Raw genomic sequence first — 26541 nt, forward strand, 5'->3', positions numbered from 1 at the left:
TATATTCAAATCCTGCGTCAGTTATGAACCCAGTAGCCCTTTTTTTCTGCTTTTTGGACTTAGCTCCTCCGTGCCCTCAGTTTCTTTTTGAATTTCCTTCCTTTTTTGTTTCTGTGTTTAGGAACACAATTCCAGTATTCGGAGAGAGAGAGATTGATTATATAACTGAACAGGGTTTGCAAAAATAAAAAGGAGAATGTGCTAACCGTGGCTCAGCTCCACAAAAGGACTTGGCACCAAAAATGTGAGCTAGGTGCCCAAATCCAACATTTAGGCACCACTGAGACCCGCAGAACACCAGTTCAGTGGCTGCCTAACTCTAGAGGTTATTTAATTGTCACCATAAAAGTCCCTTATGTGCCTAAATTCCTGCCTCTGGGCATAGAATCATAGCATTGTAGGACTGGAAGGGACCTCGAGAGGTCTTCCAGTCCAGTCCCCTGGACTCATGGCCGGATTATCTAGACCATCCCTGACAGGTGTTTGTCTAACCTGCTTTTTAAAATCTCCAGTGATGGAGATTCCACAGCCTCCCTAGGCAATTTATTCCAGAGCTTAACCATCCTGACAGTTAGGAAGTTTGTGCAATTGCTGCAATTTAAGATCATAGTTTCTTGTCCTATCCTCAGAGGTTAGGAAGAACAATTTTTCTCCCTACTCCTTGTAACAAGCTTTTATGTACTTGAAAAATTTTATCATGTCCCCCTCAGTCATCTCTTTTCCAGACTAAACAAGACCGATTTTTTCCATCTCCCCTCCTAAGTCATGTTTTCTAGACCTTTCATCATTTTTGCTGCTCTTCTCTGGATTTCCTTCCCCAGTTTAGGCACCCGGGTACCTGTCTCATGCCTAAGCCCCAGTGCAATCCACAAACCAGCTGGGAATAGGCATTTCCTTGCCTACCTTGCCAGTCTTCTAGAACTCCTCCTGTGTTCCAAGACTTACTGAAAACAACATTAATGTTCCAGCGAGCTCTTGTCGATGTTGGCATGAGTGAATTAAACAAAATTCATTAAAATGGACGTGAAGTCATTTTACACATGCTAGGTCAGCCAATCAGGCAACAGAAGCAATAATATGTAATTGAGGGGACCAGATAGAAAGCTCAAAGAACATATTCCAAGTGAGTTACCATGAACAATTCAAAGAGCTTTAAAATTTCTGTTGTAATGTTTTTTTTTGTTAGTGGTTCAACCTTGTTGCATGTATATATTGTATCTGTACATAAATCCTTAATAGTGCACAGATATAGTGGGAAAGATGTAAATATTCAGCCTTTCTGTTTTCATGAATTTGAAGCGCCTGTGTATCAAATCTAATAATGAAACTTTCAGTGTAAAACTAGCTGACCTCAGTACCATGGATACCCATTAGTCCAGCTATGTTAGTCCACTCTATACATGACAGAAATCAGAGTGTCCTTGTCCAGGGAGTAAGTGGATTTGGATCTTAAATAGACAATGGAAGCACATCCAAAGTGCATGACAAGCGCAATGGGGTGGGAAATGCAGGTGTAAAAGTTTTATGCTTCCCCTCGGCAAAGGGGACGTTCAGGATGTGTAAAATATAAGAGAATAGGAATGGTAACAATATAGCCAACATGCAAACAATAAAAAATGATAATTTGAACAGTATAATTTCTGGTGCAAGCCCGTTTAATCACTAGTGGCATATCCCAAATAGGGGCACGGGGAGTTTAACCTTAACCTTGTGGGATGCTGCAATGGAGACACTAGAAGATCCATGTTCCCATTGTGTCCTCCCAGCTGGGATCCCATTAGGCCACCCTTGGCCAAGGCAAGTGCCATGTGTTGATAAATTGTATAGTCAATTGCTTGATCACACTTTGGTTCATTATAAAATATACTCAAGAGACCAAATAACCTATGTCATTCAGGTTTATTGCTATAAGTGAATAATAATACAGTATAGGAAGAAGGTTCAATACAAGTCTATGGGAAGCCATCTTGTACAGTGATGTTATATTCACCTTACGCAGAAGGTGTGCTCCCAAAGTTATACCTCTACAGCCATCTTTTTATACTCAACCTGCTTACAAGTCCAAGGAACATTGTACAGCATCTGAAACTAGATTTCACCCATCAGCTTTCTAGCTTGTTCTTCCGGTACCATGGTTCACCTCTCATCGCTTTGTTCTGAACACATGCATTCTAGGTACCCAAGAATGTGAAGGTATCTCCTAGGTTTGTATGTGGGTAGAACAATCATATGTTTTGTCCTTTTCCTTTGGGACATTTGAGTACTGGCCTGTGAGTACAACTCCCTACCTACTGTTACAGTAAAATTTAGCTAATACAAGGTATTATGGGATAGTTAGCATAAAAGAACAGGGAATAGGCCAATTTAGGCTACATAGCTGTTATATTATATCCCAAGTGAGAAACATCTTTAAACCCAGGCACTAATTCAACCCCATGATCACAGGAGAGCTGGGAGACTTGTGCTGCAGACCCTGGGTGTCCCCATCCCAGGGACAGGTCACCCATCCTGAGCCCCCACCACTCGCCCCTGGGTTTGTGATCCAGACTCTCTCAGGGACAAAGAGAATTGAAGCTTTTTTCATCTCTTTCTGAAGGGCCCCTTATGCTTGCCCACCATGTCCATCTCCTCAGCAACTGGAGAGAGAGACTCCTTGCTCAGAGACTAGCAGCTGAAGGTGAAATCCTGATGGAGGCAGAGGACAGGCCAGGGACGGGATCTACCGGCTGAATGGTCTGCTGCTGCACCAAAGGTGTAAAGAACCCAGCCAGACAACAGGACCCCTAGAAATAAGCCCCCTCCTCTGAGACTGACTCCAGCCATACAAGGGGACACCAATGGCAATGACTCCCCTTGGTGTGTTAGTACCTTTTGTTCCCTGTAGTGATCTGGCTCCCAACACTGTCTCCCGGACTGACACAAAAGCAAGAGAGAGAAGCCCCTGGGTCAGGACACCACATATAACACTCAACAAATCCTTGTTGGATTCCTACTAGAACTCACCTAGAGCCCCTTCCCTTCCCCGGTGCCTGAGAAGGATGAGGGGTTCTTCAGCAGAGGGCTAGCTCCATGTTTGCTCTGGAGAGCTGTGCAGTGAGAACCTTCCCTGCCCCACTAGCTCTCCTAACCCTGCATGTAGGCAGCAATCCCTCGTGGAGCCATGGGATCCAGGGGAGATAACATGGAAGATCATTTCCTGCCTCTCCTGGTGAGAGATGTTCCTAAAGCTCTGCCGGTTTGGCTGGCAATTTCTAGATTAAGTTGGTGGGTAGCTGGTGCCAAGGTATATTGTGCCTCCTGCAGGCATCCAGACCACCCCTTGATATGTTTGTCCCAGTGATATCATAGAGGTGTCACTGCCTTCTCCTTGTTGTGATTCTTAGTAAGGAATGAAATGACATTTTCCAGCCCATTGATTTTTTCACATTGGTTCAATTTTTATTAGTGTCACAATTTCAAATTCACTAAACACATTTTCATTCCTTTTTCCAAATGATCTTGGTCTCCTTGGACAGAAGTTAATAACTGACAAGCGTCTAGTGAAGAGAAAGGAAGCACACTGAGAATAGCTATGACATTACTATGGGGGTGACCATCAAAGCATGAGGCTCTGTAGCAGAGCTCCAAGCCCAGGCCCCACTGTGAAGTCAGCTGGGATCCAGGACAGGGATGTGTCTTGTAGCACTTCCTAATGAATCAATGCTACACCCCCAGCCCCACACTGGCCTGCCCCCATCCCAGCAATCAATGATACAGCCCCAGGCTCACATCAACTTTGCACCCCCAGCCCCACATCATTCCATTGACCCTCATTTCACCTAGGAGCCTCCTGCAGCCTCAGGGTTCTTCACCTCCTCTAACCTTTACCAGTGCTGCAGGGAGGAGAAGCAGGGACCAGGCTGATCCATTGTTCACAGTAGAGGGGAGTAGCATAACCCTGAGCTACTCTTTCTGCTCAATGCTGCCCTCTCCCCTTCAATAAGAATGGTGTCAATTGCTTCCTGTCCAACCTCTACCGGAAAACAGCTCTGGCCTCTGATGGGAGGGGTGATGTGATGTTGCACTCTATTTGATTTTATAAAAATATGCTAATGAGTGTAAATATAATGTAACTGGAATATGCTTCATGCAAAAGGTCTCTTGTAAGTATCATTACAAAGCTTATAATCTGCTGAGTGTGGTCATCCTATTTGTATGAATGTATTACTCCTGTATCTGAAACTTGAAATATGAAATATAACTCTGAGGTCCTACTGTAGTTATGCAAAGTGTGGGCCATTAATGGTGGTTTGGAATCTTAATGGCTCCCATTAACCAGGACAATTACCTGTAGATGGCTCTGTTTTACTTGTAAGTCTTCCTGTATACCTGTGGGCTGGCAAGTGGGTAATGAAGTCTTACAGTGACATGTGATCATGTCACCTGAACTGGAATCCATCTTTAACCTGGTGCTTTTCCATTGAGAAGAGGGGTGGGAACCCAGAGGGATAAAGGATTCTCGCCTTGTCCAAAAGATATATAAGTGGGTTGACCAGAACAAAGGGGGCGGCCATCATGAAAAATCCCCTAGCTACCACCTGAGCTGGAACAAGGGCTGTACCAGGGGAAAGGATTGTGCCCAGACTAGGAAGGCATCCAATCTGTGAAAGAAACTTATTGAAAAATCTCTGTGAGGGTGAGATTTTATCTGTATTCAATTTTATTACTATATTAGACTTAGACTTGCATATTTTATTTTATTTTGCTTGGTAATTCACTTTGTTCTGTTTGTTACTACTTGGAACCACTTAAATCCGACTTTCTGTATTTAATAAAATCACTTTTTACTTATTAATTAACCCAGAGTATGTATTAATACCTGGGGGGGGGGGGAGGAGACAAACAGCTGTGCATCTCTCTCTATCGGTGTTATAGAGGGCGAAAAATTTATGAGTTTACCCTGTATAAGCTTTATACAGTGTAAAACAGATTTATTCGGGGTTTGGACCCCACTGGGAGTTGAGCATCTGAGTGTTAAAAGACAGGAACACTTCTTAAGTTGCTTTCAGTTAAGTCTGCAGCTTTGGGGCATGTGGTTCAGATCCTGGGTCTGTGTTGGAGCAGACGGGCGTGTCTGGCTCAACAAGAGAGGGTGCTGCAGTCCCAAGCTGGCAGCGAAAGCAGGGGCAGAAGTAATCTTTGCACATCAGTTGGCAGCCCCAAGGGGGTTTCTGTGATCCAGCCCGTCACAGGGGACAACTCTGTCTGACACCTGCAGTAGCCCTGGGTGGCTGCTATTTCCCAGGAGATGGGCAAGTGGGGAAGGCAGCCAATCAGAGGGATTGCTCCTAGGCAGGGTTTGAAATGCATGAGAGCTGGAAACTTGAGTCATTCCCAGACTAGCTCCAGCTGGGGCCGAAATTGTGTCACTGGCCATGAAGTCCCAGGCGTTGGGTGCTGTGCTAGGAGCTCTGCAGTGGTGGAGCAGCAGCCCCTGCTGCAGATCCCAGGATGGCATGACTGAGGGTGGCAGCACCTACAGGAGGAGCAGGAGACGTCTCCCTCTAGGACTGGAGTGATGTGGGTGCAATGGGGGAGGAGGGGTAGCACTATTGCATAGGCTCCAAGGGAGATGGGGCCCAAGCAGGAGAGAAGAGAGAGACAGACCAATAGCTAAACGTGCTGCATGACAATAGCTACCAAGGATTATTAGATGTGGCTGCATTTCCCTTTCTGACATGGTGCCATGGGCAGGAAAAGGCTATTGCAGTAAAATGCTGCTGAAACAGAATCTCCTTGCTGTTGGGTGGAGGCTGAGCAGAGGCTCTTGCTGATGTGACCATTCCGGGTGGTCCCTGGAGGCCAGATAGAGCTTGGATGCAATGATCTCTGCTCTCTCTGTCTCTGGTTTTCCTACTGGTTTCTTCACTATGTGAACAGTCATTAAAAAAAATAATTAAAGTTTCTTGCCCCATAGCAGTAAAGGAAACCTTCCAAATGTGGCACCTAGCAGTGCTGTCTGTCTGAGTCTGCACAGACAGCTTGAATCAATCACTCTGAGATGGGGTCTCTAGTCGAATAAGGCATTAAATGTGAACCTGGTGACTATAGAAATTTGTCCATAGTTAACAATGGCACCTCTGATCATTGCAGCAGAAACGTCCAGCCCACTGGAGTTGTGGGGAAAGTCCTAATTGTTACCAAATTATAAAGAAAAAGCAAAGTAAAGTAGAGACCAGGTGCACATCTCCAGTAATGAGAAGATTTATTGAAGAGAACTAATACATGTTCAGGATATGGACCTGGAGAAAAGCTTCATGGAAGGAAGCATCAAGCCTAAGTTCAGGTAAAAATGACACACGTTGTCATGGACGCCTGTGATTAGAAGGGTGAAGTGCAATGAAATGGTCTTTCTGTGACTGAACAGAGGAATCACTTGTTCACTTGTTCATCGTTCACCACAGTCCTGGAGAAAAAAGCAAAGCAGAAACATCAGTGAGAACAAGGCAAACACATAATTCATAGGCTCTAGGAGAGAATGGATTCAGTCTTGAATACTGTGTACAGATGTGGTTGCCACATCTCAAAAAAGATATATTGGAATTAGAAAAGGTTCAGAAAAGGGCAACACAAATTCTTAGGGATATGAAGCATCTGCCATATGAGGAGAGATTAATAAGATTGGGACTTTTCAGCTTGGAAAAAAAAACAAAACTAAGGGGGGATATCAGAGGTCTATAAAATCATGACTGGTGTGCAGAAAGTAAATAAGGAAGTGTTATTTACTCCTTCTCACAACACAAGAACTAGAGGTCACCAAATGAAATTAATAGGCAGCAGGCTTAAAACAAACAAAAAAGTATTTTTTCATACAACGCACAGTCAACCTGTGGAACTCCTTGCCAGAGGATGTTGTGAAGGCCAAGACATATAACAGGGTTCAAAAAAGGAATTAGATAAATTCATGGAGGATAGGTCCTTCAATGGCTATTAGCCAGGATGGGCAGGTATGGTGTCCCTAACCTCTGTTTGCCAAAAGCTGGGAATAGGCGACAGGGGATGGATCACTCGATGATTGCCTGTTCTCTTCATTCCCTCTGGGGCACCTGGAATTGGCCACTGTCAGAAGACAGGATACTGGGCTAGATGGACCTTCGGTCTGACCCAGTAGGGCCATTCTTATGTTCTTAATCTCTTGAACTCTGGGTTAGTGGCCCAGCTCACTTGTGCTGCACAACTATACTGAGGGCAGAATTGTGAAGCTGTACCAAGGAACCCAGCTTTGGATACATCTGCAGCCCCAACAGCCCAACCCTGCAGGCAGCAGCCAACCTGGAGTAAGAATGCTCCATTTCCAGGAATTGAACCGGGCCTCACATGTGAGCCGAGATGTCTCCCACTGAACTACCAATACTCCAGCTCCAAGAATGAAGTTAGTATGAGCCAGCTTTCTCTTCAGAAAGCATTTCATTGATTCACTGGCTAGAAATGGAATTTCCAGGAGTCCCAGCTCCCTGTGAAATGGCCAGGTGGGTACCTGGAAAAGGCAGGCTTTGAAGGGCTGATCTCAGTGGAACAGCTAATACGAAAAGCACTGCATTTTGGAAGATGGTAGCGCTTACAAAATACTCTTCAGCCATTTTCCATCTATCTGATTGTATGCACTTGGGCTCCAATGCTGCAGAGGGCAGAGCTCTCCCTGGGAACTGCTGAGTGCCCCCAACTCCCATCAATTTTGGGAACTTGACATCCGGCAGGATTGGGCTCTTAAATGAAAACAACCTTGTCTCCCTACTCTTTGATCAGGCTGGTGGAGACTAGATACCCTAACCTACAGGAACTTCAATCCACCTGTTTACCCCACCTCCGTTCATCTACTCAGTGCAGCTCCCCACTTACCTCACCTTTCTTCTTGCTCTCCACTCACCACATTCTCCTTGTATCTGCTCAGTGTCTCCAGCTCTCACTTACCTTTCCCGGGCTATTAGATGCTTTCAGGGGTAGTCTCATTGCAGAGTAACTTGTATTCTGCAACAGCATTCTCGTCTGGAAGAGATGGGAACATTCCCATTGCAGTAAGAAGTCACTCCATCTCTGATGCCCATCACACAAACCCTCCCCTCCCTGTGGAGTATCCCTGATTCATAGAAGCTCAAAATGGATCTCCTTGAAATCTTCCCAGTTCTAGTCCATCACCTATTCCAGAGCAGGCTTATCATGCACATTCAGCACCTATGGCCTGAGCCAAAGCTCACTGAAGTAAACAGGTGTCTCTCTATTGACTTGAGTAGGTTTGGCTCAAACCCCTATTGAGTTCCAAGGCCCCATCAGCCTCTCAATTGTAACGGCCCTCCATCAGTTTTAATAAATGCAGTGACACTCCCCGCCACCCGGTGTGTGGTCTAAACAAAGCCCTCCTACCTGTTTCATAGTAATCGTAGATCAGCACTGAAGCTGGTTTGATGTTGGTCACAGGAAGGTCTTGTTCAACTGAGAAAGAGAAACTGACAGTCTTCCGTGAGACCTGGGAACGGGGCGGGACAGAGATGGGCATCAGCTTTTATTCATAGAACACTGACTCCTCTGTAGAGGGTCAACCCCAGAGACTGCTGAGCTATGGTGGGTTCCCAACACACACATCTCCTGTGTGTATGATGCACTCCAGCCCTGGCATCCATTATTTACCTGCCTGTATCAGTCATTTTAGAAACAGTCTTAGAAAGTTTTTAAAAAACGTTACTGGTTCTAATTTTCCTCTCCTTCCTGTATGGCTGGGATCCTCAGTCATCATGAGTCCCACTACACAGGGCTGAGAGGAAGCAAAACCAACATCTAAAAATGACCTTTCTAAATCCCAAATGGTCATGGCATTGAAATCTAATACTGTGCAGTCCCTCCAAGTATAGCAGGGAGGGTGTGCATCCCACGGAGAAGCTGGGAATCTCCCCTTTCCAATGGTGTAAACGCTCCCATTACTAGTCCTGCAGGGCCTCAAGGGAATCAACTTTAAAGATGCAGCATGTTTTTCTGACTAGAAAAAGCTGCTTCTGGGGCAGGACTGTGTCCTGCTAGCTCCAGTCCTCAGACAGGGGCAATCTGATTGGAGGGAAGGGGGAAATTCTCTACGCAGCAATTATGAGGAGGAGAAGGGACATCAAAATTTCCAGACCAGATAAAAACTAGTCCTCCAGCTAGTGCAGTATCCTGCCTGTGCTGGTGGCCAGAACCAGCTGCTTTAGGGGAAACCCCCTAGTGGAGCTGTGTGCCCACTGGGGAGGTTGCTCCCTGGCCCCCAGCAGTCAGTGGCTGAAAGGAGGAAACATTTTTAGTGTGTTTTATTTGGAATAAAAGAACAGGAGGCTGCTGGAAGCTGCTGAGGGGTTTGGAATGTTAGAATAGTTTCAGGGTAGATGGATTAATGGGCAAAGGTGCATGATCAATGCAGTTTATCACATACGTAGCCACTCCACATATGTGTATCTTCTATGCAAAATTAAAACTTGCTAAACCCAAACCAAAGAATTGATTTTCCAGAACTCACATTCTCCAGATAGAGGAGGAGGTGGTTTTGCTTGGTTTCTACCTGCATCACATTCTGATCCTCACGGAGCTTTAGGCGAGGAAATGGGGGAAACATTCAAATGTTAATAATCACTGAAAGCAAGACACCCCAGAATCTGCAGTAAATGACTGAGCCAAAGTGTTATCTAATGGCTAGCATGGGTCAATCAAAATAATCACTTGTTAGAGACCCATGTGTTCAGTGGCTTTGTCGGGAAATGCACATATCTAGACAGTTATACAAGAGACAGTCAGTTTGGAATTCCAGTTGGTTAATCTAATCCAGTGATCCTCAACCTTGTCCATATTAGGACACCTCCCTCCCTTGAATCTCACTCCCATTTAGCCAGGCTCTATCTGGGAGCTCCCTCCAATTTAGCAATATAGGAAACAGGGTAGTTGTGACACCCTGACCCCTGTTAGGACTCCTGGAGGGCGTGACCCCCCAGACTGAGAATCCATAATCTAGTCAACTGCTACAGACACATTAAAATCCCTAGGAAAGTAGTTTTTTCAGTGCTAACCAGGCCCCTCTTTTTATCCAGTCCATATTGTAATATTCTGTAACCCCCTCCTTTCCCTGAGATGGCTTATTCATGTCACTGCCATTCCTTACCTTCTGCAGGGATGAACTGACAGGTACGAAGCCGGAGAGCATCTTGATGTCAATAATGGCCATGTTGGAGATATTGCGGTTCCCGGTATAACTGAAATGAGAGTGACTGGGTCATTCTGGACCATGAATGTGGAGGAAACACAACACCTTCGGCTCCAGAGTGCACACAGCCTGCAAAGGCCTTTTTGAATTGCATGTAATTGCTAATCATTTATTAACATGGAAGAGGTGCAGAAATGACCAAAGATAAATGTCCAAGAAGGGGACAAGTATCTCCAGGGAGGGACAGTTGTCTAGAAAGAGGGGGTATCCCTGGGGTTTGGGATAAGTGTCTAGCAAACCAAGGCGATTAATACCCAGGGGAATTTTACACAGACCATCTAACAGCCCTTTAATATTTGTAATCTGTTCTTTCAAAAGCCATCGCTTCTTAACCAGCCAGTTCTTGTCATCCAGGCAACTGAAAGGAGGTTACCTGGTTGAGAGGACGATGTCAAACTTTGCCCGGAAACTGTCTGCACAGGAAGCATTTGCCGTCTGCACTGAGAGAGAGAACCCAGAAGTCTTCTTGGGAAGAAGGATGTTGTATCTCAGTGTTGTCTGGAACAGATGAAAAATGGTCATGAAAATTAGAAATCAATTTGAGCTATTGACCCACCTGTTGTGTTGCCTAACAACCCCTTTTTTGCTCCATGGACTGGAGAAATCCTGACTGAATGCACCAACTCCCCAAGCTCTCCATCAATAACATTAAAAACCTTCCCTTCCCCACAACTGAACAATGTAAGGAATAAGTGTGCCACCAAGTGGCCAGTCAGAAGTGTGGGGAAAAAAAACATGTCAATCCCCATTAGCTTTTTTACCTGCCTAGGGACCTATAGGGTTCATCACCAATGTATCTGCATCTTATAAATTCTGTGAAGAGTAGGATAGGTCTGGATCCGATTATGAATTCTATTGTACACTATGTGTTGAACACTAGTCCGGACTTGTGCAAGGGTAGCCTGTTGTACTGCATTCCAGACAGCTGCCCCAGCTCCTTGCTGAAGGACCATTGCTGAGAGTCATCTGGGGCTACTGATCCTGAATGACTGAACTATTGGTCCAACCCCATGGAACAATGGTTTCTCTACGCTGGACGTAGAAGGGTAGGGGGCAAGCATGACTGGGGAATCTGGAGCATCTCAGTTTGAGCGTATGGCTCAGAGTCATGGCCCTATTTAAGAGAAAGATTCTGCTCTGTGTAGGGGCCCATCCACTGCAACATGTAAGAAGGGCTTGAAAGAGAGGGCAGGAGAGACTCTGCTTAGCCTGAAACTCTGACAAACCAGGGATGAGATCCGACTAGGGACAGTGCATCTCAGGGTTTCTGTTATTTTCAAAGATCTGTAACTCTTGAATGCTCTAAAAGTAAAGCCACGACGGTTAAGTAACATCTTTGCTAAGCCTGTGTTCCTTACTTTCCTGCCAGAGACCCAGTAGAAGCCCAGAGAGCCTCAGCCTAGCTGGGACTCTGACGGAGTACAAGTAAGCACTTGGGAGGCGTGAGAGGTTTCAGAATCTAGGACAGCTGGATGGCAGCACCCCATGTCCCAACAGATCTGAGCTTCTGAATGTGCTGCGGAGTCTCACAGCTAGAAACAGTGACTAGACTCTACCCAGATCCAATTGGCTTGGCTTGGGCCCACGCACAACAGACTGATGACTATACAGGGTACTGCACCAGGCTGTAATAATACCCATTTTACAGGTGGGAACTGAGGCACATAGAAATTAAGTGACTTGCCCAAAGTCACATGACAGCTTTGCCAAAGCCAGGAATTCAACCCAAATCCCCCGAGTCCAGTGCATTAATCACATCATCATCCTTCCTCTCATTGATTGTGTTGTCTGGAGATGGCAAAGTTTGTTCACCTTTAGTCTGACGTTTGTCTAGGAGGATCCTTTCACCATGACTAGCACATTATATGGGTTAAGATTCAAGGTGCAGCCACTCAGCAGGAACAAAAGGGGCAGTACTATTCCAAAATGCTTCTGTTGTTAACCTCTTGGCAGCTGCTATTTTAATGGATAAAATGTTTCTAAAGAGAGGTGCAGAGAGTTTTGGCCTCTCAGAGTTAGCCATTATAAACTGTAGCAGCTCTTTGGGTTTTGACCTCATAATGCTTGTGCTCCCAGTTCTGGCTGCATCATATGGCATTTTCCCCACCCATTTAATGCTGCACTGCTTCATTAGAGCTTTTCCTGTGGATGATCCTTGTTGCAGTGATTTACTCAAGGTCACTCTGTGAGTCAGTGGAAGAGACAGGAAGAGTACCCAGCTCTTCTGCCTCCCATTCCTGTGTTGCAGTCTGAAGACCACAGCTTAAGGACTGAATTCTAATGTGTTTTCTGCTGGGGAGATGGGCTCCTCTGGGAGGATGCAAATCAGAAAAGCCCGGAGTGAAGGATGTGAGAGCTGGGGACAAGACATGGTCAGTCAAAGGGAACTGGCTCTGGGATAAACTGCCAGAGGAGATCAGGTGAATCTAGAGCCTGACCATCTTTAGGAAATCCTGAAAAACCTTCCTCTTTGAAAAAAAGAAATCTTTCCACTATAGCAACAGTGACACTCTCAACATGGATAGCCCTCATCTACCAAACAAATGCCTACAAAAAAAAAAATCCCTGAAAATACCTAACACGTTTACCTATCCAACCACTCAAACTAAAATATTCCAGGCAGATTTTTACCCCAGATAGGAAGATTGCTATTGATTTGACATGGAAGCAGTTGGATACTACAAAGACGGGCAGCAGTATAAAGCTCTATGACTGACAGATAGACAAACCATACTCCTTCAACTGGAACTCAAGTTTTACAAATAAAGAGGAGGATGTTTGCGTCTGACACATCTCCAGTTACTAGTCATCACCCGAGAAAAAACTAATCATGTGTGATACAGAGAAAAAAAAACACCAAGGGCCAATTCTTTCTTTCTTTCTGAACTGGACTTTAAGAAGTTGATATATTTGTCCAAAAAGAGTCTTAAGAAAAGAAACAACTGGAGAGGTGGGGGAGGGGGGAAAGAGAGAGACACACACTGGACAGCAGAGACGGACACAAAAGAAGAAAGGCTGTATTATGTGCTGAAGAAGCCACACACTAAAGGGTAGGGTGAGCACTTACCTGCACAAAGACACATCCATTGCCATTCACTTCCAGGGTATAATTCCCCGGGACATCAGGCAGGGAACTCTGCTGCAACAGTAGCCTGTTCTGGCTGTTCACCTCAAAGACCTTCTCAAAAGGCTTGCTGGAGCTGATTTTAACTGTGTTTTGGCCAATCTCAGAGTAGGTTGCTGCACCGTAATCAGCCAGTGCTTGAAGAGCAATAACCGTGTCCTGAAAAAGTGTAGAATAATTGTGAAGTACAGACACACTGTGTTGGGATACTGCATTGGGTTATTAAACACATGGTTTCAATACAGACCACAGTCATTTCACGGCTCAGAAGATTTCAGTGCAGATGACCTCTAGCCAGAGGTGAAAGTAAGCTGGTACACCCCGGTAGGGTGTACCAGCAAGAGCCGGTGCGCTGTACCGGGGTGGATTGGCTTCCCCAGGTGCAATTTAAAGGGCCTGCAGCTCCCAGCAGCAGCTGGAGCCCCTGGCCCTTTAAATTGCTGCCAGAGCCGCGCTGCCAGAGCCCTGGGGTAGTGGCGGCGAGGCTGGGGCGGCGATTTAAAGGGCCTGGGGCAGTGGCTGAGCCCTGGGCCCTTTAAATCGTCCCCGGAGCCCTGCCGCTGCTTCCCCAGGGCTCTGGCAGGCTCTGGGGACAATTTAAAGGGCCTGGGGCAGTAGTGGAGGCCGGAGCCCCGTCCCCGGAGCCCTGCTGCCAGAGCCCTGGGGAAGCGGCAGTGGTGCTCCGGGGACGATTTAAAGGGCCCAGGCCTCCAGCTGCCGCTACCGCCCCGGACCCTTTAAACCGCTGCCAGAGGCCCCGGCTGCTGCTGTTACCCCGGGGAGGAGGAAGGAGGCACTTGCCGGTATAGGGTGGGCCGGGGCTGGCTCTGACCTCCCCCAGCCCCGTCCCTTCCGCCGGAGGCCCCGCCCCTTCCAGGGGCCAGAGCCAGCCCCAGCCAGCCCCATATCAGTGAGTCCCAAGACTTACTTTCACCCCTGCCTCTAGCCCAAACCCATCCCAGTTCGTCTTGGAAACGGAGTCCTGTAGAGCATTAGGGCACACCTCCAGAACGCTTCACTGCACCAGGTGTGTCTGATAGCAAGTCATACACACATCAGTAATATGCTGAGAACCAGGGACGAATGGAATTCTCTGAACTCCTACCCATGTGAAGATCTAACTGTACCTGTTGCTATTCAGTTGCTGCCATGTGACTTTCACCCTTGCACATTTAGAACCAGATTGTCTTCTGGACAGCAGAACTCAACTCTGACGTTCTGCTCCCCCCACAGGTGACATTTACTCACCTCACACACACACACACACACACACACACACACACACACACACTGCAAAAAGCTTGAGTGCATTAGCACTATGTACGTAGAGCTTGAGGCTAGGGGAACAGATCCTCAAACCCCTAACCAGCTGGCAGGGTGTGGGGAAGCCTGCCATCCCTTCATAGCTGCTACTTCAGCTTTTGGAATAGGGCCTGGACTATCTGTGGGAGAAAGTGGCCAATGGATCTCTTTAATCACAGTCCCATTGGCTCTCTCTCAATCTCTAATGCAGCTGGTTTATGTGAGCAGCTGCCTGAGATTTCCTGGGTGTGAGATTAGAGGGCAGAAAGTAGCTGCTGTACCTGAGTGGAAGAGAAGCCCCCATTGGAATTCTGCTGTCTGACGATCCACTTCACAATCTGGGAGGCGAATGTTAGGTCCTTTGGAGCTCGTTTGGGTTTGTGGAGCACTGCCAGCAGCCCATAGCTGGTCATCTCAACCTCAGCAGAGGGGGCACGGGAATAGAAAGAGGGGAACGTTTCTGCAGGAGGCTTTACCTCCCGCTCCCAGTGCACTGAGCCGCCTGAGAACAGAAAGGAGATTGTGAAGAACCAGAACAGCAGCTTAGTAATTAGTAGTCTGTGCTGCCATGCAGAAGATCCAGTCCCAGTCTCTTTGGGTATGTCTTCTTTTGGCGGCATGCAGAGTACATAGATGGCTAGCTCCCCTAGCATAGAGATAAATAGCGGTGCAGGCAGAGAGGCACTGGTTACGCGAGCAGAGTACAGACACACTTGAAAGCTATGGGTACGTACCTGCGTACTTACCCTACACGGCTTTCTACTTGCCCAAGCTGTGCCTCCCACAATGCAGTGTTCCACTGCCTCTCTGCTGCTGGAGTGTTTCCCCACTTCAGGGAAAGACACAGGCAGTGGGGAAAGGTTCTGGCAGGGGCGAGGCAGCAAAGAAAGGCTCTTCCAGCTACCTGTTGCTGGTGCTTTTCCTCACCATAAGTGAATGGATCTGGCTGCAGGGAGCAGCGCCCCCTTCCCCCCACTTCCCCAACCCCACCATGAGAGACTTTCACTGACACATGTAACTACACACTACAGCGTGGATGCAGCCTTCTTTTCACTGTGATATGCAGCTACACACACACTACGCAACACCAGCAGTGGTGTATAGTGTAGACCCAGCATTTCTTTCTGCAGAAAGGGCCGTGGAGAACAAACTCAGTGCTGTGCACTCCAGTAGGGGGCATAAATGTTTATTTCTCAGTCCTCTGGCCAGATCTGTTTACGTACACTGGTGTAACTCCAGAGAAACTCCACTGAACATAGGAACATAAGAAAGGCCATACTGGGTCAGACCAATGGTCCATCTAGCCCAGTATCCTGTCTTTTGACACTGTCCAGGGCCAGATGCTTCAGAGGGAACGAACAGAGCAGAACAACTATTGACTGATCCATCATCCCCTGTCATCCAGTCCCAGCTTCTAGCAGTCAGAGGTTTAGGGACACTCAGAGTATAGGGTTGGGTCCTTGCCATCTTGGCTAATAGCCATCAATGAACCTCTCCTCCTCCTTTTTCGTACCGTTATACTTTTGGCCTCCACAACATCCCCTGGTAACACATTCCACAGGTTGACTGTGTTTTGTCTATAAATACTTCCTTCTGTTTTTTTTAAACCTGCTGCCTATTAATTTCTTTGGGTGACCCTTGGTTCTTGTGTTATGTGAAGGAGTAAACAACAAGAACACTTCCTTATTCACTTTCTCCACACCAGTCATGATTTTATAGTTCTCTATCAGAGCTCTCCTCAGTGGTCTCTTCTCCAAGCTGAAGAGTCCCAATCTTTAATCTTTCCTCATATGGAAGTTATTCCATACCCCTCATCATTTTTGTTGCCTTTTTCTGTCCCTTTGCCAGTTCCAATAAATCCAGTTACTCCTGATTTACAGATGTAAAGGAGGGCAAAATTTGGTTCCTGCTCCCTGGCTCTCTATAGGACTGGTAGAACTGCAAAGGCTAGGTCTGGTGGACCAGGGGCTAAATCCTGCAAGATCCATTCCTGATCCCAGCATCGTCCTTCCCTGAGGTGAGCAGGGAGTCAAAGGAAGCTGGCTTTGGGACTCTGAGGGAGATTGCTCTGTGCAGTCAAACTTCAACTATTCATTATCTGATAGTTGGTTAAATCTCCTGATGTTTCACTGAAGCTCTGGTCATGGAGAACAGAGGAACTGCTATGCCATACCCACCCAGTGGTCCATCTCATCCAGTACCCTGTCTGACCGTGACCAAAGATAGCCACCTTCAGAGGAAGGTACAAGAAAATTTCAAATTGGGCAGTTATGGAATAATCTACCCATGAAGAAGTTTTTTCCTAACCCTCCTTAGGTATGGGTACTCTTACACCCTGAAATATAACAATTTAATCCCTTTCAAACGTTGGGGATTTTTTTAAATCCTACCTAATGTAACTGTGGATATTCTCATTGTCCATATACGCTTCTGATTTTTTATGAATCCTGATAAGTTCTAGGCCTCAATGGGCTCTAGTAGCAATGAGTTCCATGTACTAATTATGTGTTCCATTAATAAGCATTTCCTTTTATCAGTTTTAAATTTTCTGCCTTTCAATGTCATTGAATGTTCCCTTAGTCAGGTATTATGAAAAAGTCAGAACAGAAGCACACAATCTACCTTCTCCATTTCATTCTTTTATTTCTCCTCTTTCTGTCTCTGCTTTAAATACTCTGTTTTTTTTCAATCTGCCTTCTAATGGAAATCATTCCATTCCTCTGGTCAGTTTTGTCTTTTATCTCTGAACCCCCTGTATTTCTGCTAGATCCTTTTTGAGACAGGGAGGACCAGAACTGAACACAATATTCCAGCAGACTACTCTGCAGGAGCAGTTACTCATCCATCTGGCCTTAGGGATATTGGGATTAGACTGTAATTATATTTGTATGCCACAAGCTGTCACTCTTTCTACAGGATAGTCACATAAAAAGATAAGACAGATAGATTGAGCGGAAAGGCTAGAACTAAAGCAAGAGAGAGAGTCACTGGTCCCAGTTCTCTCCTTCCAGCTACCTTTGATTTGCATCAGTGAAAGGGAGGTCCGAATCAGGCCCAGTAAATTCTCATCGTTGATAACCAAAAAGTTTGGTGTCAAAGTATTACATAATATTGGGCATCTAGTGTGCAAACAGGTGCATGCAGGAGGGGAGCTTGGGAAGCCTGGTTGAGGTAGGGAGGTGGACATGACAGTCAAGGGCTCCTTCAATATGAAGAGAGGAGGGTCAATCTGGGTTGTGTGTTAAAAACAAAACCACAGATCCTCACAGCATCCCCATTTCAACTGGCGTACCTATGGGCCTGCCTATCTCCCTATGTATTTCTAATGAGTCAAACTCCATGACAAATAGTTACCGTGGTTTCTAGATTTGAACACAGTTAAAGGTGGCAGTATCATCTAGGTAGGCCCATCTGCCATCAGTGCCAATGTCCCAGAAAAACTAGGTGACACTCACCAACTTTCTTAGCTGATTTGTCCAGCTCCTTCAAGAAGAAGTCACATTTCCCCTCATTGCCGACCAGGCAGAAGATATAGGCCAGGAGTGCCTGGATGTAGACTTTGCTGATTTCCTCTCCAGATGCAGCCTCCAAGCAAACCAGGCCATTTCGGACCACGGGGTGCTATAAAGAAATAAATTAGATGTGTGCGTGCGTGTGTGCGTGTGCGCGTGTGCTGTTCCAGAACATTCCAGGCTCACTTTATCTGGCCACCATCACTGCAGAGAACATGGAACCTTCTAGGTCCAAAAGGACTGCAGGAGGGGCAGCATGAAATCTCTGAAACAGGGATTTTCAGACTAGGGAAGCATCATAAAACAGTCAAGTATCAGGGGGATAGCCGTGTTAGTCTGTATCTACAAAAACAACAAGGAGTCTGGTGGCATCTTAAAGACTAACAGATTTATGCCCAGGATTTAGCTTATGTCCAAAGAAATCTGTTAGCCTTTAAGGTGCCACCAGACTCCTTGTTGTTATCATAAAACAGGAGTGTCTTTGGTTTCATTATTGACGTTAAAATTTGAGTATAAATGAGAGCTCATTCTGTCCCCCTTCCAGCCCACTGCTTCTTCTTAGCTCTAAAATAAGTTATTAAACTTCCATTGGTAATATCACATTCTATTGTAATGGACAAACTCAACATTTTGGGTCAGATTCTGGTCTGAGTGCCTTCAGTGTCAATCCATTGACAACTGTGGTGGTGTTGTCCTGAATTTACACTGAAGTAAATGAAGTTACGCCAACATCATGGAGATCACAATTTGACTCCATGTCTTCTCTGCGGCAGAATACAGGCCAGGAGGAAGCAAGCTTCTCAGACAGAAACAGAACACCTGCTACAAAAATGTATGGAAAATACAAGTCAGGAAGTCTGACATGTTAGGGTCTAAGGCCCAACCTCTGCTCTCCCTTATGCCAACCACTGTAAAGCAAGACACAATGGGACCCTCACTTTAATGGACTTTTACATTTTTAACTGGTTGCAGCATGTGTATCATTCATCAGAACTGGAGCTTATTCCACCTCTGCACATATTCAGAGATACATGAGATAACAGGCCCATTTAGATGTTTCATGGGTCTGCCCTGAACTTTCTCCTGGTCCTGAGTGACTCATGTTTGAGGCTGAGATATAATACAAGCACAAGAGCCTGGCGAGTTTGTAGGCACATCTAGCATTTCATTTAATCAGAAGTTACACTGAGCCATATCCTGCCCTAGACCCTATTGAGTGCAGTGGAATTCCTGCTTGAAGACTGGGGATAGTATGTAGCCCCTTTTCTTTATTAACAGCGGTGAATGCATACACATTCCATGCAGACATGTCCCTGTGGGTCATCACTTCCAGTACCCAGGCAATTTGTAACACATTCTGGGGCCAAGCCAATTGACTGAAACAAATTACAGCAGGACAACCATAGCGAAGGAATCCTTACCGAGCTGGGGTGTCCAGCCTCAAGCAAAGCCGTGGTGATGTAGGCTGTGAGTGAAAGCTCGTCGTCAACTCCTCCCTGAATAAAACACACAACAGAACTAGTCATTCCGGGGGGAGGGACCACCTTCTCCTCCCCCTGGACTGTTTCACTGACTTACTACACCAAAGTGGTTCCCATATTGTGTTATTACCCGGTTATGCCTGGACAGAGAGTTCAGGATAACAGTTCTCAAACTGATCACCAGTGTTTGCTGGTCACATCGGACTGGTTCTGCTTCTATTGCAGGCCGAGTTCTTCTTTACAATGAAGAGCCTAGCCAGCTATGGAAGCAATTCTTAAGGAAGAAGAACGAGCCTAGCAACATCTCATAGGGGCAGCTGCTTGCCTTAGAGGATGTGGGAGAGGAGCCCCTATCTGCCAGCAAGCAAAGAACTTCTTCAACTTTGTACATCTGTAGTGGATAGGACAGAGTGTAGGAGCTGGGAGATAGGGGAAAGAAAACAGATTTGTGAGACCAGAGATATGCTTTGGAAAATGAAACCCATTAAATTTTGACATTATTACTTGTGTATGTCTGAAGAGTTATCCCAGGGGAAGGGACAGAATTGGGGATTAAGGATGCTATTTGGTAGTGGTAAGAAAGTGCTTTCCCAGTGGCAGGACAGGAAGTTTGGCAGGGAGTAGAAATGTGTCACCTTCAAGGCATTGTTGAAGAGTTTCCCAACACTTTGGAAGCAACCATTTGTCTTCTGTTTGCTTGAGAGCCAGATCAGAGTTTGGGACTGGACACTGTCATCAATAAAGATATAGCGCTTGGCTTGTGCAAATGACTTGTATACGAATGCGGTGAGCCTGGGAGGAGAACAACACAGATATGAGCAGTCACTTGGAGTCTACAGCGTCAAAACGCAATGCAGGTCCCTTCCCCTCCTACACACAGACCAGGAGGGGAATGAGCGACAGATGATGGGATAGAACATTTTCTTTAATCTGTCTGTAAAATGCTGGCTTTGTGTGCATGTGTATGATCATGTCACCTCAAGTGCGTGAATCTACAGAGAAGAAAAAGGGACCTGCTGCCAGTAGCAGCTAAGAGAGTTCTCCTTTAGCATCACTGGTAGAGATGGCTGTACTTAGAGCTGTAGAACTAAAGTTCTAGTCCATGCTCTTTACGTGTGTGATTGATTTATTTAGTGTGTGTCTTTCATCTGCAGCTCATGGATTCATTACCAGCCTAGGCCTCAGCCAGCTTCCCAGCTCTCACCATGTGTTTCCTTCCTTATCTCTGGTCCCAAAGACACTGTAGGATCCATCCGGGTGTTTGTATGACAGCTGCTTCTGGTACCCTGAAAACACACAAGGAGGAGGAAATGTTCCCTGATTAACACCAACAAAATCCCATTTTAATTTGCCATCAAATAAATCCAGAACCCCAATTAAAGAAATCAAATGGGGATGAGTCTGAGGGACTGAGAAGAGCAGAAGAACATTGACTTGGCATCAAAGCCTGGGGGAAAGGAGCAAGGGGAGCGTACTAAGGACTGAAAACAAAAAACAGCCATGTGGAAGGGGCAGGAAGACAAGACATAAAAGGAGTGAACCTCAAACAAGGTGAAAAGGTGGGTGGGGAGGGGATAGAAGAGGCAGGATGATGCTAGTTACAATTTCAAGCAGAACTACCAATTGTTTTGCAGGAGCAAGCAGGTCAGCAGGGTATTACAAGGCAGCTACATGGTTCAGTGTGCTTAGTTAAATGAAAAATGTAGAGTTACCAGGGTAACTTTGTAGTGCATGCTATCAATGGAGGCAGGAGGGTGTCACAAGTTAAGAAGAGGCCCCTCACCACTGACTAAGTATCCAATGGCCTTGGATTTGGTCTCCTCACTCAGCTTCCCCGTCTTATTCAAATAATCCAGGACATAGATGTTGGGGGCAAACAGGACCATGTTCTGCTCCCCGCAGCCAAAGGGCATCTGGAGGAGCTGCTGCAGGTTCTGCATGGCTGTGCCCAGGATATCACCTGGGAATAGAGACATAGGGAGTGAGTTTCACTCAGAGCCAACATCAGAATCTGCAAAGTTAATATGTACTACAGAACAATAACATCAGTACAATAGTCAGGGCCCCTCAAGACCCTGGCAGAGATTCTAGAATTAACCCCTGGCTGCAGAGATTCTACCACTGCTTTTCTCAGTAATCCTTGAGTCCCGAGCACAGGAGGACAGATTTGTTCTGTTCTAAAGTAGAAGACAGCAAAAAACCCCAAACAAGAAACCCCCACACCTCATGCCCCTTTGCCCGCCACACCTGCACTTTGCCAGATAATCTGCACCAGAAAATATCTTGAACACGGCAAATGCCTGCAAAGCTTCAAGCAGCTGGTTTTTATTTAAGAACAAAAAGAACACGCCACCAAGAAAGGTTTCTTCCTTATCCCAAGAAAGTTACAGTTGTCAGTACAGCCTGGGCAAAAGAGCCCTGGGTAGGTTTAAGAACTTCCAACCCAACAGCGCTAGAAATGGGCACTTCAGAGCGCAAGTTTCCAAACTGTGGTCTCCGCAGCCCTTGCTGATTGTCCATAAAGAGCTGGCTGGTCACATGCCACAAGCATTTTCTCTTTATTTCCAGCTGTTAAAATGCATTAAGAGAAAGCTGAAATGCATCAAGTACTTTCCCAGTGTTACCTCGCCATGTGAGAAACTGCTGTAGCTGCCACAGGGAGGGCATGAGATGGAGAAGCGTATCTCGGCGATCAGGAATCAGGTAAGGGGGAAAAGTGTCCAGGAGGCCGTCTCTGTACTAAAATATTACCCCCACTATGAAAAACTTTGGGAACCCTGCTTCATAACACTTCAGGGGAAGGATTTCTTAGTTCCTCTATGGGACACCCATCAATTGTTTCTGAGGCTTGGTACACCCCAACGTATCAGGCCTCAACTGCAATGCAATTATTTAGTTCCAAATGGTATTTGGGTGAAATATTTAGTGGTTTCTAAAATTGTATTAATTTCAATTTGTTCTCCTTCCGTGGCCTGGATAACTGAACTCACAGAGGGATACAAAAGAATTTTAATAAAGCTTTAAAAAAAAAAAAAACCTTTGCTACAACATTGCTAAAATAGTATTTCTAGAAAGTCTGGCACATACAGAGCACATGATGGGGTGTGGTGACATAATGGGTTTATTGGCATGATTTTGGGAGGACCAGCATAACTCAGTAAGGGCTCTGTCACTTGTGAGTCATGTAGCTTGGGATATAGGATGGTGGGGCACCAAGGTTTTATTGGCATGAGTTTAGGATGGGTGCATTAGGCATGAGTGGCAAAGAATTGGGTCAACCCAAACAAGTGCCAATAAACACTTTATACCAAAAGAAAGGAGTATCCCCACCATTCAGAACCTGGGTTCTGGCAAAGAGGGTGTCTTCTATCACTGCAAAGCTGGATGTTTACTTTCAAAGAGGCAGGAAGAAGCCTTGTTGCTCAGAAGTTTGCCTTTCCTGAGATGCAAGAATCTCAACACAAAACTGAATAGATTTACCAGTGACAGAGCAAAAGGCTCTGGCTGATCCTTCCACCAGGTTTTCAGGCAGTTTCAGAGACAGCTGTTCCGTGGCTGCAGCATCTGTGGGGACAATATTAGATTAATTTTGATCATAGCAACTAAGCACGTCTTGTAAAAATGAAAATGAATGAACATCAGAAGACACCCACAATGGGGAACAGCAGATGGAAACTGCTGCTGTTGCCCCCATGAGCTTAACAATAGGCTGGAGTGAAGGAGACAAAGTAAAATGAATACAGTGAAAGCTAGACAAAACAGGGCAAATCCTCAGCTGATGTAAGTTACCACAGTCCACAGAAGTCAACGTATCTAGGCAAGGCCAGTGCTCACAGGCTGCGATGACACTTGTCGTGGCCAGGAACCCAGGTTGAAGGACCCTCCTTGGCAAGACACTTGATGTGGGGGGTTGGTGTGGGTCAGTGTCCTATTTTCTGCTCCCTCCATTAGCAAGTGGTCTTCCATAGCCTCCACAGCAGCTTGGCTACTGACCACGTTTCATGGCAAAATCCAATCTAAGGCTCCCCTGTCTCTCTCCCACTCCTAGCCCTACCTTACATCCTCACTGGGAGAAGGAAACTAAAACATTAAACTCTGAGGGGAAGACATCAAATATGCCTTCAGGGGGGCCAGCACACGCCTGAAATGGCCCAGTGAACTACGTATCTTAGGTAGCTATATGGCCCCCTGCACTATTAGAAAGTGCTGTTAGGTCTACCCTGCACACTAAACTCGGTTCCATGGGACTGTGCTAGAACATCCCCCCTGCGTTGTAAGCCTGGGATTACAATTGGCAGACCTGGGTCTCAGCACTGTGCTAACGCATCCATCCTGCACTACTCTGACCTGGGTTTGCAGCTTGACCTGTGCACTGCACGCTGCAAATGGACCCAAGTCACAGCAGGACGCAGGCTCTGACCCACCCCTGAGCAGGGTTCTAGGAGCCAGGTCATGAGTGCTTGCTGTACCCAAGTCAGACTGATTTGCATGTGAACAGAAGGGGGGCTTGGGCCCAAACCTGAGTCAGAGCCTGGGCTTAGTATGCAGTGTAGACATACCCTAAGTGACCTGCCAAAGCTCACACAGGAGGTTAGTGGCACAGCAGGGAATTGAACCCTCATTACCCCACTGCCAGACTAGCACTCTAACTCCTGGACTATCCTTCCTCACACATCTAGGTACCACCTGTACAGTGCCTCAGTGAAAGGGGGATAGGTCAGGGAATTACAAAATTATTAATTTGTGCTGAGGGAAAGAGCTTTGGTCCCAGTCAACAAATACAGAATTTGGAGAGATGCCCTTACCCTTTGTGCAGATGAGGGAGCTCTGGGTCACCTCCTTTTCAATGCCTTCAGGCTGGTCGGTGGAGGGGAGAGAGGAAAACACATACAGCATGTCAGAATGAACATCACAAAAGAAAATGGTCCAATGACAGTAATGAAAAGCCATCCCAGTATCCATACTGTCAAGTAATCAGGGTATTATACCCAGACTCTAGGGGCCAGACACAGCCATGATGTGGCTGCAACTTCAGGGGAGCTCTAGACAATTGGTTCTGGGTCTGTGGAGTCTTTCCCGTTCTCCCTCCCCCTATTACACAAGGGGGTGGGGGAAACTTACTGTATTTCTCTTCCATCTGCTTCAGTCCTCCCCTCTCTTTACTTCCCCCAACATAACTCAGTAAGGGCTTTGTCACTTGTGAGTAATATAGCTTGATATATAGGGTAGTGGGGTGCAAAGGTTTTATTGGCAGTCCCTGAATGTCCCAGGTTAAGAGGGCATACAGGATAGGAATACTCCTGCCAGCCAGGAGACAGCTGTCCTAGACGCATGATTGAACATGGTGCTGGATGCCCTATTAATACCATTGCTTGCTAGTTAGATAGAGTCAGATGTAGTTTTTGGCTAGGAAATGCTGAGCAGAGCTCTGACAGGCCTGTGAGAGATTCATTTTAACTCTTCTGGTGGATTTGCATTCTGTGGACAATACCTATGCTGGTCCCAGTCTCAGCTCTGCCGAAGTGCAGAATGCAAACATAGTGAATGCATGCACAGGGTATTTTGGTAATGGAGAAGGAGTCCTGTCCTACAAAGTGGCTACATCAGCATAGCCGGTCTGACCCCAGGCTGGCTAATGCAGCAGACAGGACAAACTCTCCAGCACTGCAGTTAGAAGTAGGGAGAGGTTTCAGGGTGGGCTGGCTCACACACTCTGACCTCCATCATGTTCACTAAACACTCGCCACTGCCATCAAGAATGTTGTTGAGAGGGCATCATTCGTAAACTGAACACCCAGCCCTATCCCAGCTGGCTGACACTGGACACAAGCCTGGTGCGCTTTAGGGCACTTCAAATACTTTGACTTGCTTTCACGCATACTTGCTGTACTCTTCATGGGAGGGAGGGATGTTCAGACACAGAGCCAGAGCTTTCCACTGTACCTCAACCAACAGGGTTCTGATCAGGGTGTCCTTCCACCCTATCTCCGGCTTCCCAGATGTTCTGTTCCCACACTTCCCACCACTCTTCTTGGTCTCAGCAGTAACACTGAACGTCACATCACCTGGAATAACACCCAATAAAGAGAAAAAGGTACCTCCATTGCCCAGCGTGATGGCTGTTAGCAGATTTCTTCTGGCAATTGACCTCTACATGTGACAAAGCTGCAGTATGGGACTCTGTGGGTCAGCTGGTGTGATGACTGTTTAGTCACCAGTGTTTCACCACCCTCCTAGTGAAAACGTTTTTCCTAATATCCAACCTAAACCTCCCCCACTGCAACTTGAGACCATTACTCCTTGTTCTGTCATCAGCTACCACTGAGAACAGTCTAGATCCATCCTCTTTGGAACCCCCTTTCAGGTAGTTGAAAGCAGCTATCAAATCCCCCCTCATTCTTCTCTTCCACAGACTAAACAATCCCAGTTCCCTCAGCCTCTCCTCATAAGTCATGTGTTCCAGTCCCCTAATCATCTAGGGAGGTGGTGGAATCTCCTTCCTTAGATATTTTTAAGGTCAGGCTTGACAAAGCCCTGGCTGGGATGATTTAGTTGGGGATTGGTCCTGCTTTGAGCAGGGGGTTGGACTAGATGGTGTGGTTTGCACTCTCATAAATTTGTGGATGATACTAAACTGGGAGGAGTGGTAGATATGCTGGAGGGCAGGGATAGGATACAGAGGGACCTAGACAAATTGGAGGATTGCGCCAAAAGAAATCTGATGAGGTTCAATAAGGATAAGTGCAGGGTCCTGCACTTAGGACGGAAGAACCCAATGCACAGCTACAGACTAGGGACCGAATGGCTAGGCAGCAGTTCTGCGGAAAAGGACCTAGGGGTGACAGTGGACGAGAAGCTGGATAT

At 46.4% G+C, this 26541-nt stretch overlaps 1 protein-coding gene across 1 annotated transcript in view; it reads right to left on the reverse strand.

Annotated features, from left to right (window-relative positions):
• Positions 1-6253: 6253 nt before the first annotated feature.
• The window catches only part of LOC140907106 (ovostatin-like), a 54833-nt gene continuing 34545 nt past the window's right edge, over positions 6254-26541 (reverse strand). Inside the window, exons 21-36 of the mRNA XM_073332348.1 lie at positions 25621-25742; positions 24483-24534; positions 23158-23241; positions 21461-21637; positions 20882-20963; positions 20313-20469; positions 19618-19692; positions 18140-18305; positions 14966-15186; positions 13326-13541; positions 10632-10756; positions 10157-10247; positions 9521-9589; positions 8401-8503; positions 7951-8025; positions 6254-6445 (exon numbers count right to left, since the gene is read on the reverse strand). Coding sequence (XP_073188449.1) covers positions 7964-8025; positions 8401-8503; positions 9521-9589; positions 10157-10247; positions 10632-10756; positions 13326-13541; positions 14966-15186; positions 18140-18305; positions 19618-19692; positions 20313-20469; positions 20882-20963; positions 21461-21637; positions 23158-23241; positions 24483-24534; positions 25621-25742 — 1802 coding nt within the window. The 3' untranslated portion in view covers positions 6254-6445; positions 7951-7963. The remainder of the gene's footprint in view (positions 6446-7950; positions 8026-8400; positions 8504-9520; positions 9590-10156; positions 10248-10631; positions 10757-13325; positions 13542-14965; positions 15187-18139; positions 18306-19617; positions 19693-20312; positions 20470-20881; positions 20964-21460; positions 21638-23157; positions 23242-24482; positions 24535-25620; positions 25743-26541) is intronic.

The sequence above is a fragment of the Lepidochelys kempii genome, chromosome 1, assembly GCF_965140265.1.
Source record: "Lepidochelys kempii isolate rLepKem1 chromosome 1, rLepKem1.hap2, whole genome shotgun sequence".
Taxonomy (NCBI): Eukaryota; Metazoa; Chordata; order Testudines; family Cheloniidae; genus Lepidochelys; species Lepidochelys kempii.